General features: G+C 52.9%; 2 protein-coding genes across 4 annotated transcripts in view; one reads left to right on the top strand and one right to left on the bottom strand.

Moving 5' to 3' along the window:
- EPG5 (ectopic P-granules 5 autophagy tethering factor) overlaps window positions 1-18,493 on the top strand; it is a 133,060-nt gene extending 114,567 nt beyond the window's left edge. The window contains exon 44 of the mRNA XM_058692218.1: window positions 18,344-18,493. Within this exon, the coding sequence (XP_058548201.1) occupies window positions 18,344-18,478 (135 nt within the window). The 3' untranslated portion in view covers window positions 18,479-18,493. The remainder of the gene's footprint in view (window positions 1-18,343) is intronic.
- On the bottom strand, window positions 126-14,405 carry SIGLEC15 (sialic acid binding Ig like lectin 15). Of its 3 annotated transcripts, none has more exons than XM_058692219.1 (6): window positions 14,167-14,405; window positions 6,899-6,958; window positions 6,140-6,523; window positions 4,652-5,038; window positions 3,539-3,569; window positions 126-1,800 (listed from the first exon to the last, which is right to left on the bottom strand). In XM_058692219.1, the coding sequence occupies exons 1-6, from the start codon at window positions 14,216-14,218 to the stop codon at window positions 1,719-1,721; spliced, it is 996 nt and encodes a 331-aa protein (XP_058548202.1). In that variant the 5' UTR covers window positions 14,219-14,405; the 3' UTR covers window positions 126-1,718. The 3 variants fall into 3 exon arrangements, with proteins under 3 accessions (XP_058548202.1, XP_058548203.1, XP_058548204.1); XM_058692220.1 differs by lacking the exon at window positions 14,167-14,405 and adding an exon at window positions 13,094-13,339; XM_058692221.1 differs by lacking the exon at window positions 14,167-14,405 and adding an exon at window positions 13,094-13,339 and having other exon boundaries at window positions 6,899-6,980.
- Window positions 18,494-19,736: the final 1,243 nt, after the last annotated feature.

Genomic DNA, 19,736 nt, shown 5'->3' on the forward strand with positions numbered 1-19,736 from the left:
ACTGTGATTTTGGCTTTGTCAACACAGCACAACCTAACCCAGACTGACCGAGACGCATACCTCATTCATTTCTGTATGCCCAAACACCTGGCCCAATTCCTAGCACAAAACAGATACACAGAAAATAATTGCTATCATGGCTTTTTCTTGGCTGTGAAACGGGCCTCAAAGACCAGGCAGATGTTCCAAACCACACCACCCCCGTGTCCCTCGCTTCTTCCCTGGTGATATGGGACTCTCCATGGAGGTGCCCAAAGTATCCTCATACGAGGAGGTACAAATTCCAACTGCTCTGACCTTCTGACAGTTCAGACAGGTTCCTGGATGGATCCCAAGTTAACCATGAACTGCTGTCACCCACTCTCCCTGGCAAAGGCTCTGCTGAGCAAGGGAAACTTGTCACCCACTGCCCTGCTTATTAACTTGTGAAGATCCCTCTCACCTCAGGCCACCTCCCCAGCAAAGCATCAGCGAGGACCCTTCCTTATTCTAGGTTACCACCCTAGCTTTGGGAAAAGTTCTGAGGGAAAGACTGTCCCCATTGCTTCTTCAGTGCCTGGCCCGGTGGCCCTTTGCTCTTGCCAGCTTGCCCTGGGCTCAAGCACACCTCCTCCCTGTCCCCTGAGCCCAAGAACTGCAGGAGCTAAAATGCACAGGCTCACACAGAGGTGTGAACACGGAAGGCAGCACCCTGCAGTCAGTCTGCAAGGCCTCGGACAAATGCCGTGAAATCGCTGGTGTTTTTGGACCTCGCACATGCAAGGTGGATGCAGGTCATAGGTGGAGGTCACAGCCACAACTGCTTTATCCACACGAACCTGCAGCCCAGACTTCCCCTCTGACCTCTCAGCTTTCGGTCCTTAAGGACAGTGAATCCCAGATGCTGTGAGATGATGGGTGATTCTTTTCCCAGGGGACCCAGCTCAAGGTAGTGCAGAGCAGCCAATGGGGTAAGAGGTAGGCACAGTGTGTGAGGCAGTCACAGATGAGACCCCAGGGGGCAGGGGTACTGGGCTTCTCACTGCTGAGTTGATGTTCCTGGGACCACAGGTTTGCACAGCCCCAGACTCAAAGGTTTGCTCTCTGGAATCCTTGTTCTTGGCCAGGCTGGTGTGGGGCCCCCACTTGTCCAAGAAGTCTCTGCACGTCTCAAGGGTGCCTGCAAGGAGGAGCCCGTGGCCCCCTCCCCCCACCGCCGCCACATTTGTACATGGTTCTGTACTTCGCGAAGTCCCTTCACATCCATTATTTCTTCAGATCTTGATAGTCCTAGCAGCCTGGAGGAAAGATTATTGTCCATGTTCCAGAATGGACAAACTGAGACTCAGGTAAAAACATGCCCTAGTCGACACAGCAAGTCAGAGCCTGGGAGCCCCTCTGACCAGTGTCTTGCCCATTTTATGATGGCGTTCTATGTAAGAAAGGGCCAGAACTTGTCTGTGAGCTTCACGCTGAGCTCACGCACACACGCACAGACACGTACACACACATTCAGATTCTTTCAAAATGCTGGTCCCAGTGATGGGGGCTCTGGGACAGACATCCACGTAAGAAACCACTGAGCCTCTGTGAATGGGGTCTGGACTCCCTTTGTGGGGGGTTGCCTGGCAAGGGGCTGCCAAGGTGGCTGGCAGCCAGGAAGGGCTGTCCCAGCCAAGCCTGGCATTGGCCTTCGCTCCTCATGCTGTACAAGAGGATGCCAGTGGCCAAGGGGCTCCTCACGGTAAACATGTGGCTGCTGGTGGGTCCCGAGGGCTCATCTGGCTCAAATTCTCATAGTTGGACTCCTGAGCCTGGGGCCTGTGGACAGGAGAGAGTCGGTTGACCACCCAATACAGAAGTGGGGTCATCACCAATTGCCCAAACCATGCCCCAGCGACAGGCAGGAAGGAGAGACGAAAGGGGATTGGGGCCTATATCCAGCAGGGCTTGCGGACCAACTAAAGGGTGGAGGAAGGGTAGGGGCAGCAGCTGTGGAGCGGGGAGGAGGCTAACACAGGGGAAGGCAGCCCAGACCACAGAGGTGCTATCTTCTCGAAGGGATCTCATTGGTGGCTTCAGCTGTCTTGTGTCACATGCCCTCCAGACTGATCTCCCGGGCTTGGCCTCCTGAGCTCCAGCTGCTCTCCTGACTTTGACTTCTCCCCAGGGACATCTTAACAGGCATCTCGCACCTACATGTGAGTGCTCCCATGATCCTCACCACCACCCCCTTCTCTCTCTCTCGTCTTCATCTTAGTGGCACCCAGGGTGACAGCTCCAAACGGGGCACCCTGGCTGCCTCCCTCGCTTGTGCTGCCCACCTGGCCCTATGGTCAGCCCTGCCTTCCACCAGTCCCACCTCCCCACCTCTACCACTCGTCCTCCTTCCTTGTGTCAAGCCGGCCTCAGCTTTGGTCAGCAGCCACCCCAAAGATCTCCTGGCCCCCACTCTTGTTCGGATGGGGCCATCTGTCTGCTTCAGTGATTTCTCATCGGCCCCTTTCCGGGTCGCCCCTGAGCCTTTGACTCGCCCAGTGACTGCCTCCCTCCCCTGGGGCTCTGCTGCATGGCCCTGTCCATTTCCTTCGCAGCTCTTATTTTAGAATCTAAGATGATCTTGTTTAGGTGTTTATTAAATTCTCCACATCATGTGAGTTTTCTGAGGTCAGGGAGTTTTGCTGTAGCGTTAGCATCCAAAACAGCGTCTGGTACATGGTAGGTACTCAATAAATATTTGAACACTCAGCTTTCTGATTTAGGTGCTTTAGCAAAGAAAAGGGACAGTGCACAGGTTTCCAAGAATGTGGGGGATAGTTGGCCAGGCAGCTGGAGAGAGGGGACTGGGCTGGCATTATGGTTTTTCCAGCCCTCAGGGCACAGGCAGGGATGGAGTTATAGGAATGCCAGGGCTTGTCCAATGGGCCTGAAAGACTGTGTTCCGCCTCCCCGCTCCCCAGCATCCCAGGCACACTGCCCAGGGTCAGTGAATTGGATTCTTTCTTCTTCAACACAGACTTCCACATGAGCAGACACTGGGAGAGAAGGGGAGCCTGGACACGAGGGTCAGCACTTCCTAGATTAAACCCTCTGAACCTCTAATGGCATTTTGTTTGTGAAACCTTCAGCTTTGGGGGAGAATCAGTGCCCCCAGGTGGCTTTTGTGTGAGTCTGCCTGTTCTATAATGCTTAGGAGAACAAGAGGAGACACAGCCTTGAGGAATCACATCTAGGTGTGGACATAAAACAGAAAAATGGCCCTGCAGCACCAGGAAACCAGGCGGGTCTGGGAGAGATGCCAGGGCGAGGCTCAGACTGTAAATGCTGGGGGTGGGGTGGGGAGAGCAGGTCACCGTGGCCTGGTCAGGCCAAGAAGGACTTGGGAGACTGAAGAGGAAGGCTTTGGAAGGCCACAGGGAGGGTCTAAACCCTGGTCAAGGTCCAGCCCCCAGTCCCACCCTTTGCCTTCTTTATCCTTACAGCACGAGCCTTGAGAAGCCTGCATGCCTTGCTTGGCCAGTGGGGACTAGAGCCGGGTGGGTGAGGGCAGGGTACTCACCGTGGTGGGGTGTCCTGGGCAACTGGGTGCTCTGTGTAGGGACAGAGAGACAGAGAAAGAGAGAGGAGAGGCATGAGTCTCCATGGTCGTCGCAGGCTACAGGCCCTGGCTGCCCACCCTACCCCACTGTGGAAAGTGGTCTGAAGGGACGTGTAACAAACATTAGCTGGCAGGGGGTGAAGTGGCCTGGCAGATGACCAGGAGTTAATGAGGAGGAGTGTGGAGTGAGGAGCGGCCTGGCAGAAAGACCCGCCTTTCTGAGGACCGTGCAGCACAGAATGCTTGGTGGGTGTGAAGAGCCAGCAAGACGGATGGCACAGCCACAGGAAAGGAGGCAGCAGCCAGGGCAACTGTGACAAATTTTGGATTTCATCCCAGGAGAGACTGAGGCCAGTGCTGCTGACCTGGGCCTGAGAGGCTCTGGGAAGCCCCTCTCTGGGGCACGAGCAAATTTCCCAGCCAGCTCAGCAAGAGATGCGTGGGGTGAGCAGCAGCTCCTGAGGACACCCTGTTAGCTCACACTTCCTCACCTCTGTGTTTGCTGTTCCCTCTGCTGGGAACACCACCAGCTCCTTGTTTGCTTTTCTGAGTTAGCTCTCACCTTTCCTCCTGGCCCCCATCCAGATGTCCCACCAGAGTGAGGCCTGCCAGTCTGTGCTTGGGTGGTACCTGGGCTCCAGGACAGCCCTTCCCCCTGCAGACTGGGCACCTCTTACTCAGCTCTGTATTCCTAGCACCTACACAGCACACAGTAGGTCCTCAAGATGCTTACTGTAACATAACGGAATGGTGCTATCTGGGAAAGCTTCACGTGTGGTGGAGTCATTTATGGGGTGCCGCCAAAAGGGCGGCGCTATACTTTCTGGGTCTCTATCTCTGTGCCTCTGGCTAGAGGCAAGTTCCGTAACCTCTCTGGGCTCCGCTTCCTTGGTGTAAAACAAGGTCCTGCTAGTTCCCACCTCCTGAGCTTTACGCAGGGAGAGGAGAGTGAGTTGGAGCACGGGTGCAGAAAGTCTGTTTGGGCTGGGTTACGCCAGGTGGTCAGCCGGGCGGCCTTACTTAGAAGGAGAGCCCCTGCCCCTCGCACCCACCCTGGCCCGGGGGTGCACCCACCTGGGCGGCGGCGGGCGACGGCGCGGGCGGCCAGAACGCAGAGCAGCAGCAGCACCTTGAGGCCGAGCGCCCCGAGCGGGAGGGCGAGCGCCGAGGCCCCGGAGGCGCCGTGGAATCGGAACAAGTAGACGCTGGCCTCCGCGCGGCCCAGGCTGTTGGACGCCGTGCACGTGTAGCGGCCGTCGTGGACCAGCGCGGGCAGCTCGGCGGTCACCTGGTGGCCGTGATCCTGTCCCTGACCCGGGCCCCGCACGGCGGCCGAGCCGTTGCCCAGGGCCGGGCCGGACCAATCTAGGACGGGCGGCGGCTCCCCCTCGGCCGTGCAGAGCGCGCGGAAGGAGTGCGCCGGCCCCGGCAGCACCGAGAGGTTGACGATCCGCGGGGCGGCTGCGGGCAGCGGCCAAGGGGTCGAGGGAGAAAGCGAATCCTGGTCAGAGCAGAGGGGGGAAAGGGCAAGGGCAAGGGGGACCCCTCCCAGTCCCGTTTAGTCACCAAGAGATTTGGGGGTGGTTGGCTCAGAGAAGAGGGAGTAGGCGCTCTAGCGCCACGGTGCCTGGGTCCCAATAGAGATGTGGCCTTGGGCAAGTTATTCCGAAGCTCCGTGCCTCAGTTTCTTCATGCGTAAAATGGGGATCGTTTTCTTTATGGGGTCGTTGGGATTTGGCAAGTTAATACAAGTGGGGTGCTTGGATTAGGGCGTGGCCCATTAGCAAATGCGCACTCAACGGTCGTTATTGTTGCGGTAGCTCAGGGCTGGGGACTGTCTGCTGGTAGGGGTTCAAGGGCACTTCCCACTCCCAGACAAACTGTCAGTGGCAGGGTGGCGAGGGCCCTGGGGAGAAACTGAAATGCACTCGGAGAGGCAGCCCGGCCAGCCCAAGGGCACATGGGAAGTTCGTGGCAGAGCCAGACTGGAGCCCAGAACCGGATCCCCACGGCAGCGGGGTGGGGCTAGTATATTTAAAAGCTCCCCAGCTAATTCCAGTGCACAGCCAGGGTTGAGAACCACTGTTCTAGGGACCGGGGATCCTGGTGCCCACTTCTTTATGCCAGGGTTTAGCAAAATACTGGGCACTGTGGGCTCCCTGGGCATCCCTCCCCCCCAGGGGGCTGCGGGTGCCCTTCAGTGCACAGAGCACACATCCCATTGCAGCCTTTGCCGTATTCAGGATGACTGTTCGACTCGTGCTTCTCGCCCCCTAGACTGCGAGCTCCTGGGAACATTCACTCTCTGCGCGCTTCATTACAGTGTCCATTCCCGGGCCGCATTCAGCCCTTCTCCGAGCAAGCGGTCTGCATTTTTAACTAGTTCCCACGTGGCTCGTAGCCATCGCCAGTGAGCCCCCCCCCCCCCCCCCCCCCGCCTGCCCTAGAGAGATGGGCTGTGTATTGCTCCCCTTTCTATGCCCCGGCGGGCGCAGTGCCGGCACCCTGAAAGCCCTCTGGACGGGGCGGGGAAGGGGGCCGGGACAAGGGCACGGCGCTTACCGGTCACGCGGAGCCGGATGCCGTGGCGGCTCTCGTAGCGGTCGTGGACGTCGCCGGCGAACTCGACGCGGCAGAAGTAGCGGCCGTCGTCGGCCAGGGCGAGGCGCTCGACGCGCAGCGACAGGTCGTTGCGGCGCGGGTTGCCCAGCAGCCGGAAGCGGCCGTGCAGGCTCAGCGCCGTCTGGCAGAGCTCGCTGCCCCGCGCCGCCGCGCACCGGAACACCTGCGGGCCCGCGTACGCCTCGCCCGCGCGCCAGATGGCCGTGAGCGGCCCGTCGTAGTGGCGGTGCGGGTGCGTGAAGGTGCAGGGCAGCACGGCCGCCTCGCCCGCCGCCGCGCTCACCTCGGCCGGCACACGCATGGACCAGCGCTGCGTCGGCGCACCTGCGGGCAGGCGGCCGGGAGCGTCAGCCCTGCCCTGGGGCCGCGCCGGCCGCCATCCTTCGGACTCTGGGGGGCGGGGGGAGGGGAGTCCCCACCGGGAGGTTTGGAAACCTTAGGACTCTGGGAGCGTCTCCCACCTGGGGGCCCAGAAGCCCACCCTGTGACCGTGACCCAAGAGGCATCTCCCGGGACCTTGTCTCCCGGGACTCTGAGGTGCCTGGGACTATTTGCCTCATTCGGGCGGTCCCACTTCACCGACAGGCCCCTTGACCCCATACTCTTCCCTAACCCCTGCCCTGCTGGAGAAAAGCCCTGGATTCCATGGTTACATTACAGTCCCAAGACCCCCGCGGTAGTGATAACAAAAGCACTTACTGTGCACCTCCGTGTCGAGCAAGTTCCTGGTAGTATCTCTTTTAGTTCTCACAAATGATCCTAGATGTAAGCACAGTTATTCCTGGGTTGTATGTAATAAACTGAGGCAAAGAGAAGTTGAGTGATTACATAAGGTCACACAGCTAGGAAGCAAAGCCGGAATTCAGACTCAGGACTGCCTGATTCCACAAACGCATGGAACCTTGGGGCTCATCCAAGGAGACCAACACTCCCATTTACAGAGGGGAAACGGGCCTTGGCAAGGGATGGTATGTTTTGAACTTAACGTGTTGAACGGGATGAGATTCTTTGAGAATCCAGGTCAACCGAAATGGGCTTCCCAAAAGGCCGGATGAGCTGAGAGACCAAGAGTGGTAGACCATTGCGCTGCCTTCTTGCTCTGCGCAAGCGCCTTTGGGCTGTTTCCTCACCTCCTGTGTTGTGAGCCTCTGAAGTATGGTTGAGCTAGGGTCTGGAAGCTGTGCTCTGCCTTCAGCTTGAAGATGACGGGAGAGCCTCTGCCCCTATTGTTGCATATGTGTGCTGCTTTGGGGAAGGGGTGAGCAGGTGGGTGGGTGGGTGTTGGACCTGGGCCTTGGAGGATCAGGATAGGGGTGGTGTCTCCCTGAGGAGGGAGGACAGGCTGCTAGTTCTACCCAGCTACAACCCTGAATGCAGTTCACAAAAGGGATCCTTAGAGGGATAATATACCCACTCTGGTATTTCCCAAGAGCTTTGTAATTTACACAATTCTTTTGTATGCATCATGTCACATGACCCCCAAAACACCCTAGGGGAGAATGACTCGGGGAACTATTGTTATAGATGTGAAAATGGAGTCCCAGAGTCACACAGACAGATGATGGGAGAAACCCAGGTTTGCTGACTCCATGTCCAGTGCTCTTTACTCTTTGGGGGTAGCTCATGTCCTGGTTTGGAATCCCCCCGGCCCACAGACAGTTACCATCCGTCCTCCAAGAAGCCCATCCCATCTATGAATTATCTACAGGTCAGGACATTTCTTCTGCATAGAACCAACATCTGCCACTACCCACATGACCCTCTTTGGAGCGTGCACATCCTCTCACGGTGATGGCCCTTCTGGGACCCCAGCATGGCTATCCTGGACCCATCAAGTCTTCCCTTCTCTGGTGGAAGTCCCGGGGCCTCCCCTGCTCCTCCCCTTCCTCACTGCCCGCTTGGTGCTCTCCGTGCAACGTAGTGTCCTGAGCCGGGGACTCCAGGTATGTGCTGCAGGGGTGTATGTTGCACGTGTTCCTGCAGGGGTGTGCCGCAGATGTGCGCTGTGGGGGTGCTGGGCCAGCAGAGTGGGGTACGAATTGGGTTGTGCGAGCTTTGCCTCGTATAAAATGACACTTTGGGCTTCTGCCGAGCTTGCAATCCAGTAAAACCACAAGTTCTTTTTTCTCGCGATCTGCTTATAAGCCAAATTTCGTTTCCTCTAAACAAGTGGAATTATGCTTTTGAACCCAAGTGGAGGACTTGACATTTACCTCTACTAAGAGCTTGTTTGCTCAGTTGTTAATAATCAAAGGGCCTAGTTTCAAATCTGAGAAACCCTTCCTGAAGGTTTTGCTGGTTTACTCAGTACCTCCAGCTACAGAAACGGTTTCCCCACTCTTGAGGCTCAGTCCCTGCCTCAGTTTCCCTACACTTCTCACCCTCTGTAACCTCAGCCTCTTTTGAGCTTCTGCATCTTGCAGGCATCCTGGAGCCAGGTACTGATTCCCCAGAGGTATTTTTTTTTTTGCTATTGTGCATTCATCAATTAGGAGGTGTTTATCAGACATGTCCCACCCTAAGCCAGGCACTTGGATACAAGCCAGGGTTACAAAGATCAATAGGTTACCTTATCAGCCTGCTGGAGCTCACCACTCAGAAAGGGAGACAGATCTGTGAACACATAATTACACTACAGCCTGCCAGGTGCTCTAATGAGGGACACGAACAATGTTCCCTCTGTCTGAACAAGTTTCCTGGCTCATATCATTCACCAACTTCCTCCCAGTCATCCCCAGGTCTCTGCTGAGTCTTCCTACAGAGGGAGGGCTTCCTCGAACCCCAAGGCTGGGTCTGGCACCCTTGCCTTCAGCCTCTGGCCTGGCAGAGGTACATCCTCCAGGCATCCAGAAGCTCTGGGAGGACAGGGACCACGTATGTGTGGTCGTATTTGGGTCATCACTGCCTAGCATGGCACTTGCCACAAACCAACTGATGTTGAATTGGATTGCTGTAGAAGGGTGGAAGGGAGGGTAATCAGGCTGGCAGGGGAGGGTGGTGTGGCTGGGGGAAGAGGAAGAGGTGTGCAAGTATTAGGCAGCGAATGCTTGGAGGACCAGCAGATCCTCGAGAAAGAAGTGGGATTTTCTAAGATTTGGTGTAGATGGAAGGTGCTCTAGGCAAAGGGAGGTAAGGACATGAGCATAGAGATTGCGGGCATGACGAGATAAGGGAGCCAGAGGACACAGTGCTTTGGGTGCTCACTGGGAGATATTCCTCATTTCATTTCATACGTACAACGACCCAATGAGAGACTCGCGATAGCCTCTTTTGGGGAAGAGAGAACTGAGGCTCAGAGAGGCCACGTGACTGCCCAAGGTCACTTGACTCACCAGAAGCAGAGCCAAGGCTTCCCCGTTGGTGGCTCACGTTTCTACTCTGTCCTGTGTGCTATGTCGCTTGGGGATGACAGTCTAGTTTGGAACATCCTGAAGTGGGATACAGATGGTCTGCCATGGCCTCTCCCTCCCTGGGGGCTTTGCTCTAGGAGCAGAGGGCACACAGAGGCCCTTTCAGCCAGTGTGAGGATCTTGGCTCCAGTTAGGGGGAGATTTGTGTTTCCTGTTTACCTGCTGGATGGTGTTTCAAGAGGAAAGCACCTGGACTCCCTGTTACATGGAGACTTTGGACACATCCACTCAGGGACTCAAGGGGAGGGTGGGAGGTCCTGGCAGGAACTGCCCAGGGAGCACATGCATTTGCTTTGGCAGGAATCCAAGCTCCCCAGCATCCTGTGACATTTGTCATTCCCTCTGGCAGCTCATGCCTGTCTTTAGGACAAGGGAGGGATGACTCCTGAACTAAAACCATGCCCCCTTATTGTGGAGTTTCTAATCTCCTTGCCTCAGGACTATTAGCCTCTGGGGACAGCAAGAGACCCACATTCTTCTCACTGTCCACCTTCACCACTCAGTGGTGGGCCACAGGGCATGCTGGCCAGCTTTCCTGCTTTGGCACAGCTGGACCTGGGTGACAGTCTCACTTGTGGTCATTCTTTCCTGGGCTCTTATGAGCACCCAGTCTGAGCCTGGCACTGTTCTAGGCTCACTCACTTATGGGTGATCTTTGGGCAGGTTACTTACTGTCCCAGGTCTCAGACTCCTCTGCTGCAAAATGGGGCGCCTAATACCTTCCTCATGGGCTTGAAGGTTGAATGAAGTCACACGTGTAGCTCGCCCAGCAAATGCTCAATGCACGTCAGCCCCCTTCTCTCACCAGCCCTGCCAAGGGAGGGTGGGGGGGTGGGGGTGCTGAGCAGTGGCAGGAAGTGCTCTGGGCACACACCTCAAGCCGATGCAGCAGGGGTGAAGATAGGGGACGCTGACATCGCACCTTTGGCAGCTCAATTTAGCATCTTAGGGACCGTGTGGGCAGTCAGGGCGGACCGTGCCTCCCAGGGGATGGCCACGTGGTGCTCAGAGCTGGAGTCCTTCAGACCTCCCCAGTGCTGCCGCCCCCTCGGCCCCATGATGGCTGACATCACCAGCAGATGGGCAGCCACTCTCATGAGGCCAGCGATCTGTAAGGGGGCCACCCTCCTTGGGGACATTTGGCATGCTAGCAGGGGTGTTCTCAGGGAGTGACTCCGGCGGTAGCCTCTTGGGCATGGTGGCACCTGGAGTGTCAGGAGAGGGCATTTGAGGGCAAGGGGAGGTGTTCCTCTTGGCCAGCAAACCTCACCAGGGAGGTGTGTGGGTTCAACTGGGGCACACTGCCTTCCGTCCACTTCTCTCCTGCCTGCATTTGCTCCCAGCAATTCTTTTTGGGGCCTGTGTGTTGTGCAGATAGGTTGTCAGTGGAGAAAAGGGAAGAAAGGGCTGCAGACTGGGGGGGGGGGGTGGAGTGACAGAGAAAACAAGAAACCCATCTTTCAGTGTGAGCTGGACCAAGAAGTTTCTAGGGAAGGGATGAGGAGCAGGGATGCATGAGGGAAAGGCCTGGCTGTTCTCCTGACCTCAGGGTTATCCAGGCTTCTCCCGTAGCCTTGCCTCTTGGCCACACGGTTGTGGACGTGGCCCCGCTTGCCTGAGCTACAGATGGAGAGCCTCAGCTGACTGTGCCCCGTGGCCAGTGTCTGCCCCAGGGCGCTGCTCTCCCAAGTTCCCACTCAGCCTGTCTCTGCCCGTGCTCCCCTGGCCTTCTCAGGGGGTCGTGCTCCCTGTCAGTCCTTCTCCACCCCAGGTGGGACTTCTCAGCCCAAGCTACTGGCCACAGTAGCCGCCAGGAGCAGAAGCATCATCCTGGCTTGGGGAACTCTCCCATTTCCCCCCGGACCCATGACAGCAGCCCATCTCCTCCTTGGCCTCTCCCCGCACCCCATGTCCTTGCTCACTACTGAGATTTGTCTTGCCTTTTGGTTTGTTTTGCAGCAGTGGTTCAGAGCTAATAAATTCCTTTGAGCACAAGCTTTGCTCTGGACTCCCCACCGCTGCATGTGGATGGTGTAAAGGTTGGGGCTTGCACTCAGAACCCTCTGGTTCAACCCAGGCTGTGACAGCCCAGAAAAGTTACCCGACTTCCACTGGCCTCCCTAAACAGGCACAGGGGTCCTTGCACTGCAGAGCTGGGGTGAAGAGTAGATGAGCTGCTTGTCAGGGCCTGACAAGGAAGCCCTTGAGGGTGACAGCGACTATGATCGCTCTGCCTACTTATCAGAGGCTTGTGGACCAACTGCAGAGTTGTCCAAAGTCACCCAAATGGTCAGAGCTCCCAGACCATTGTTCTTTCCACCTGTATGTTCCCTGGCATCTCCAGCTTTCTGAAAGCAGATCCGTGGGGAGCCAGACGGGAAAGACAAGAAGACAAGGGAGAGTGTGTGTGTGAGCCCCTGGGAGATTAGGGGCTGCCCCAGGGCGCTGGGTGCTGAGGATGGGTGGCATCGGTAAGAAGAAGGGCACAGAAAGGGGGGGGGGGTTCCTGGACAAATTCCTCCCACTTTGTTTTTGCCAACGGCCTGCCCTGGCCCTATGCTCAGAGATGCAGCTGGGGGGCAGAATGTGACATGCGGGGACCCTGCTCACGCAACACCTCAGGCTTCCACATTGCAGTCTAACCCAGCCCGGTCGTCTGGCCTCTTGCCCAGGCCTGGTGCCACACGGAGAGGCTCATAGATGAACGGTACCAGAGGGGTCTCAGAAAGTGCGACCCTGCTCACCCTAGTTCCGTGAAGCAGCTGCGAGTATGAGAAAAAGGGATCCCTTCCCCAAGACGCCTCAGCCTCCCTGGGTAAATCTTAGTACATGGCAGGAACACTTGCGTGGTTTAAGTTTTGTTCTTGGACACGTGACCGCTCATACTTCCTCTAAGTGTTTTTGTCTTTGACTGATTCATAGCCCCTGAACCTCAACAGAAGAAAAGAAATAAACCAAAACAAGCACCCCCCACCCCCACCCCGCCAAAGCTAGCCTCTCTCAAGGGTATGTGACTTCAACAAGATTTCCTTGCCATTTCCTTGCACAATCACTGAGCACCAGGACTGTGCTGGGGGCTTTTATATACATGATCTAATTATCCTTCACAGCACCCCAAGAGGCACCGGGGACCCCACTTTGCTGATGCTCAGAGAAGTTAGGCAACCTTCCCAGGGCCACATAGGTAGTAAATAGCAGAGCCAGGATTTAAAGCTGTGTATGATGTCAACACTTATGCCTGAACTGCTCTCTTATCAGCCCAAAATCCGGGCAGGGTCACCTTCTCCAGCCCCCACCCTCTAAGTGGCACCCTAAATCATCCCAGGGAGGCAGCCGAGTTAGGGCACTCTGGGAAAAGAAAGCCTCTCCCCTATCAGCCCCCACTGGAGGGCTCTGTCAGGGGACAACGGGCAGTGCAGGGTGGGGACTGGGGTCAGTCCAGTCTAGAGCCACACATCCCAGCCCCACCCTACACCACACTTACCAATTAAAGTGGCCAGCACTTCTAAGAGCTCTGTAGGCAGGTGCTCTTATCCAAACCCGACCTGAACTGGACTCTGCCTCTGTTGAATGCTCAAGAGGAAGGAAAAGGAGCCTAAGGTGTGGGAGTGTATAATCCAGTCATGGAGACAGGACTCCAAACAAGGAATGTTGCCTAACAGCTTAGAACACCATGATATCAGAGATCACTAATGTGGCACATGACGGCCAGTGGCCATGCACATGGAGGCACTGACGCTGAGTCCAGGGACATATCCACAGGAGGGATGTCGCAGGCGGGGGTCCGGGAAAGGACTGAGGTTTGGGCCAAGGGGCTCGGAGGATGGCCTTTGTCATTTATCCCAATTACCCTCAACTATGTTGAGCATCAGAATGACCTGAGAAGATGGTTGAAGATTCAGACTTCTGGGCCCTGTTGCCTGATATTCTCATTCTGCAGGACTGGGGTGGAGCCCAAGGATCTGCATTTAAACAAATACTCTCTTCCCACTGAAATGCTGCTACCGATGGTCAGTCGGTAACAGAAACGCCGTTCCCAGGGACACGAACTCACTGAGCTCAGTGCCAATGACGTCGTTACCTAAGCCTGCGGCAAAGGGTTCCCATTCACGCCTTGGGGTTCCCCCTGGGCCGTCAGGATGCCCTCTGTCGGTTGCCCTGTTCCCCATGTGAAATCACCCCCACTCTTCCCCCAAACCCGTTTTCCCTCTGAGCTGTGCCCATCGTGACACAAAGCACTTGGATGACCGCAACACCCGAAGTCCCTTCAGAGCCTGGACTGTCCGCGCCAAAGCTTGCCCACTATCTCCTTGGATCCTCACAGCGGTGGCTGAGCCAGTGGCCTTTCTACAGGTGGGGCTCAGAGAAGTCAGAGGATTGCCTAAAGTCACCGGAACCCAAGATGACACCCGGGCTTGAACTTGTGGTTTCTGTCAAAGCAGCTTCCCTAAGTGCAACCCGGTCGTCCCAAGTTCAAGGAGAGAAGACTGTACCTAAGATTCTGTGAGCATCTATTCTGTTCTGAGCAGGGGCCACAGAGAAAAGTGGGAAACTTACCTATAGGGAGGATGCCCACCAAGCAGGCCAGGAGCCGGAGGGACCATTCCATGCTGTGAGTGTCTGGAGACCCCAGACCAGCCTCACACTTGCCTGGGCCACCAGCAAGAAGCCTCCCTGATGAGGAGAAGGCAGGTGAGGGGGTGGGCTGCGTGCCCAGGCCTGTGCCCCTACTGGGCTCCAGGCTCCAGGGGAACTGGGGAGAGGCAGTTGGGCAGTCTGGATATGATCAGATGAAGCCCGTGGGGTTTAGTCATGTGGAAAACCAACAGGGGAACCACTCAGATGATTTTCCAGGACAGGAAACAGAGAAGCACTTGAGGAAGAGGAAGGACCCTTCCCTGGGGCCACTGGTCCCTTTGAAAAAAGCGCTGCTCTTTTGCTGCCTGCCCTCTCTTCCTCCCTTCTTCCCTTCGTCCTCTCTCTCCCTCTACCCGCCTCCCTTCCCCCTTCCCCTTCTCCCTTCCTTCCCTCTTCCTCCCTCTTTCTACCCTCCCCTCCCTTCCATCTTACCTCCCTTCCTTTCCTCCCCCCTCCTCCCTCTCTCATTCTACCTTCCTTTCTCCCTCCCCCACCCCTCCTCCCTCCTCCTACCACCCTCTTCCCTCCCTCCTCCTTTCTTTCCCTCCTTTTCTTCTCTACATTTTTAGTGTGCCAGCATGGGTTTTCATTTTGATGAAGCTATCTTCCTGTGGCCATGCTGATTCTGAAGTGGTGATTATTCACAGAAGAAAAGTCCTCTCCAAAATGTAGTCATCATTGACAATGGTTACATTACCAAGCAGCATAAAAGGAAAATAGTACACTTATAAGCAAATCAATCCAGACAAACTTGTCAAAATGCTCAGAACATCAAAATGTCAGATAGAAATATCCTACCACAGGGGCAGAATCTCGGCATCTGTGCCAAGGAGATAATCAGAAAGCTGAACAGAAAAAACGGCCAGGTAGGAGGCTGGCCAAGGTGAGTCAATGCTTGGGGAGAGGGAAATGTTTTAGTTAGGATAAATGCTAATCTGTTGAGAGAGAGAGAGAGAAGTTCTCAAATACAATAGATTTTTTAAAAAATGGAAGTTGATTTCTGTCCCATATATCAGTCCCAAGGTGAGCGATTTACGTAGGCAGGTGGCCTTGCTTCTCTAGGTCATTCAGGGATCCAGGTTCAGTCCTACCGTTACTTCCTCACCCCCTTCTCCATTGTTAATGCCCTTAAGGCTGAAGGTGGCAATCAGGCTTGTTCAAGAGGAAAGATAGAAACTCTACTTGGCTTGTCTTTTTGGCTATCCATGATCCAAAAGCTGTAGACATCACATCCACTCACCTCCATTGGCCACACCCATGGCAAAGGAGCCCTGGAAGTGTGGTCTCTAATGAGGTGATGCTATGGTCAAGCTAAAATTTATTACCATGGAAGAAGGAAACAGATGTTGATGGGTGGTTACTTGTCTCTGCCCCAAGTGTTTGCTATAACTCTAGAAAACTAAACTTTGGAAAACAATCAATTCCATAAACTCTAAAATGTCCTTGAAGGATGCACCCTTATTTTATATACAACTGAGAGAGAAAAAAACTTTGTACCTTTTTATAATCGTAAGATGCCATTGGCTGTAACATGTATCAGAATTCAGAAATGTTAAAAATGTGAAAAAAATGAGCATCTTAGAATTGATGAAATATAGTTCCTTTTTGGCTTTTTGGTAACATATTCTCAACAACAAGAGCCTTTTCAGGGGCACCTGGGTGGCTCAGTTGGTTAAGCATCTGACCCTTGATTTTGGCTCAGGTCATGATCTCACCATTCATGGGTTCAAGCCCTGCATGGTGCTCTGTGTGGACAGCAGAGAGCCTGACTGGGATTCTGTCTCCCTTTATCTCTGTCCCTCCCTCAATGCTCCCCCTCCCCGCCCCCCCACCAGCACACTCACCACTCACGTCTTTCTCTCTCAACAGTAAATAAATAAGCATTACAAAAACAGAAAAAGAAGAAAGGACTTTTCAGAGGGGTCAGCCTGTCCTCCCTATGCTAGGAGACGCCACAGAGAAGAGATGTATGTCTGTGTCTAGACCAGGGTTTTACAGATACTCTTTCTCAGATCAAGGAGGTTTTTTGTTCTGTTCCTGGTTTGCTGAGAGTTGTTAACGTGAATCTAGTGCTGAATTTTCTCAAAAAGTTTTTCTGAGATAATTCTAAGATTTTGTCTCTTTAGTGAATTACATTGATTTTTCCAAGTTGAACCAGCCTTGTGTTCCTGAGATAAACCACACTTGATCATGAAATATTATCCCTTCTACATATTTCTGGGTTCAGTTTGCTAACATTTTATTGAGGATTGTTTAATTGTGTCCATGAGGGATATCGATCTGTAGTTTCTGTTTCTTGTAGTGTCTTTGTCTGGTTTTGGCTTTAGAGTAATGCTGACCTCATAAAATGATTCAGGAAATGTATCCTCCTCTTCTGTTTTCTGAAAGAGATTATGAATTGACATTATATCTTCATTAAACATTTGGTGGATTCCCCAATCATCTGTGCCTAGAGGTTTTTTGTTGTTATTGTCAGAAAGTTGAAACCTATGAGTTTAAGGGCACCTGGGTGGCTCAGTCAGTTGAGTATCTGACTTTGGCTCAAGTCATAATCTTGTGGTTCATGAATTTGAGTCCCACATCGGGCTGTCTGCTGTCAGCACAGAGCCTGCTTCAGATCCTCTTACCCCTCTCTCTTACCCTCCCCCGCTTGTGCTCTGTCTCTCTCTCTCACTCTCTCTCAAAAATAAATATTTAAAGGGGCACCTGGGTGGCTCAGTCGGTTAAGCGTCCAACTTCAGCTCAGGTCACGATCTCGCAGTCCGCGAGTTCGAGCCCCGCGTCGGGCTCTGGGCTGATGGCTCAGAGCCTGGAGCTTGCTTCCAATTCTGTGTCTCCCTCTCTCTCTGCCCCTCCCCTGTTCATGCTGTGTCTCTCTCTGTCTCAAAAATAAGTAAAACGTTAAAAAAAAAATTAAAAAAAAAATAAACATTTAAAAAAGAGGAAAAAATACCAGTTTAATCTGTTTGATAGAATGCTATTCAGATTATTTCTTCTAGAAGTAAGTTTTGGTAGATCATGTATTTCAAGGAATTGGTCCATTTCATCCAAGTTGTTAAATTTAGGGACACAGAATTGTCCATAATGTTCTCTTATTGTCTTTTTAATGTCTGTGAGGTCTGTAGTAATACCACCTCTTTCATTCCTGAATTAACAGTACTTTATTCTTATTATTATTATTTTTATTTGAGAGAGAGAGCAGTGAGCAGGGGAGGGGTGTGGAGGGGGAGATAGAGAGAATCTTAAGCAGGCTCCATGCTGAGCATGGGGCTTGATCCCTCGACCCTGGAATCATGACTTGAGCTGAAACCAAGAGTAAGATACTCAACCAACTGAGCCACGCAGGCGCCTCAGCGGTACTTTAAAATCTCAGATTCAAATACTTTTGAACCTGTATCATGCCCCAGGTCTATGCTGGACACTGCCCAGATATATGGAAGATCAGCTTCCAGTAGAGGTTGACAGTCTAGTCGAGTGTGCTACACATTGACAACTCAGCTCTCAGCCCCAAACCTACGTTTCTATACTCTGCTGTCAGTGCTGAGCCTGGCACTCTGCAAACCACATTTCTCAGACCACACTTGGCCAGTGGAAGGCGCTAGAGAGAGGCTGGGAGGTGGAAGCAGGGCTTCCAGTTCCTGTTAGCGGTGCTCCAGCACCTTAGGAGCCATCTAGGTCCAGCCTCTGGCTCTGTTGACAATCCAAGCCTGCCGCCTCCCCTCAGAGGTGCGGCCCCAGCCCGGCACGTCTGTCCCCCTCCCACCCTATCCTCTGAGCATTAACCACACAGTGTCCCCCTTCGCAGAGCTGACCACCAGTTGTGCTTCCTCTAAACTCCTGGGCCTCCCTCCCTGCCAGCCCCAGGGGTGGTAGCTTCTTCCTGTAGTTACTAATACTTGGGCTATCTCCGAATCCCTGATTTTCTCTCTTATCCTTCAGTTAGTTATCTGTGTAACCAGTGGCTTACACTGTGTTTGATACAGGAACTCAGCATATCTCAGTTTAAGAGGTCAACTCTCCCCAAGTTCATCTCTAAATTCAACACAGTCTCAATCAAAATATCAACAGGCTTTTTTTTTTTTTTCCCTAAAAGCAGATTCTAAAATTTATTTGGAAGGACAAAGGACCTGGAAGAGCCAGAATTGTTTATTCGAAAAAGAAGAATGCACTGGGGGGACTGTCATTACTGATTTCAAGAACCACTATAAAGATGCAAAGCAAGAAAATGTGATATTGGTGGAATGATAGCCACAAAGATCAATGAAACAGAATTGAGAGTCCAGGAATACCAGTGTAGCCAACTGATTTTTGACAAAAGTCCAAAGGCAATTCAATGGAGAGAGGATAGTCTTTCCAACAAATGGTTTTGGAACAGTTGGATGTCATATATATATATACACATATACAGGACCTTGACCCATAACTCGCAATTTATACAAAAATTAACTAAAAATGCATCATAGGCCAAAATGTAAAACGTAAAACTATAAAATTTCCAGGGGAAAACAGGAAAAAAAAAATCTGTGTAAGCTTAGGTTAGGCAAAGAGTACTAATTTAAAAATTTGATAAATTGGATTTTGTCAAAATTGAAAACATTTTATCTCCAAAAGACACTGTTAAGAGAATGTAAAGACAAGGGGCGCCCTTCTGGCTCAGTCAGTTGAGTATCCGACTTCGGCTCAGGTCATGATCTCAAGGTTCGGTTTGTGAGTTTGAGCCCCGCATGGGGTTCTCTACTGTCAGCACGGAGCCCTCTGAGGATCCTGTTTCCCTCTCTCTCTGCCCCTCCTCAGCTGGCGCTGTCTCTCTTTCAAAAATAAATAAACATTTTAAAAAAGAGAGAGTGAAAAGACAAAGACTGGGAGAAAATATTTGCAAATCATATCTCTGACAGAGGATCTGTATCCAGAATATATAAAGAACTCTCAAAGACCAACAATAAGAAAATAATGACTTAAACAAATCAGTAAATTTGAAAAGACGCTTCACCAAAGAAGATGTACAGGTGGCCAATAAGCTCATGAAAACATGCCCAACATCATTAGTCATTAGGAAAATGCAAATTAAATTTATCATGAGATACTGCTATACACCCATTAGAATGTTAGAATGGCTAAAATAAATAATACTGACAATACCAGATGCTGAAGAGCCTCAGAACAACTGAAACCGTCATGTATATATTGCTGGTGGGAATGCAAAATGGTGCTGTGCCCTTTGGCAAACAGGCTGTCAGTTTCTTAAAAAGTTACAAAAGTTAAGACGTTCTTAGCATACAGCCCTGCAATCCCACTCCTGGTTATTCACCCAGTGAAATAAAAATCTATGCTTACAAAAAGTCCATGTGAGAACGTTTATAGCACGTGTCTTCATACTCACCCTAAAGAAGAAAGAGCTAGCTGTCCCTCACCAGTGAATGACAACCTATCACACAGCGTGCAACAGAGCGCTACTCAGTGTCAACAAGGAAGAAACCACTGACTTACAC

Source organism: Neofelis nebulosa, chromosome 11 (genome assembly GCF_028018385.1).
Source record: "Neofelis nebulosa isolate mNeoNeb1 chromosome 11, mNeoNeb1.pri, whole genome shotgun sequence".
In the NCBI taxonomy this organism is placed as follows: Eukaryota; Metazoa; Chordata; class Mammalia; order Carnivora; family Felidae; genus Neofelis; species Neofelis nebulosa.

Excerpts from the sequence above, each read along its gene's own strand:
- SIGLEC15 (XM_058692219.1), bottom strand. The coding sequence starts at position 14,218 with ATGGAATGGTCCCTCCGGCTCCTGGCCTGCTTGGTGGGCATCCTCCCT. Across the intron at positions 6,959-14,166 it reads GGTGGGCATCCTCCCTATAG|GATCATTTGTGAGAACTAAA; the intron begins GTAAGTTTCCCA and ends GCTTACATCTAG. Across the intron at positions 3,570-4,651 it reads CGTCGCCCGCCGCCGCCCAG|AGCACCCAGTTGCCCAGGAC; the intron begins GTGGGTGCACCC and ends GTCCCTACACAG.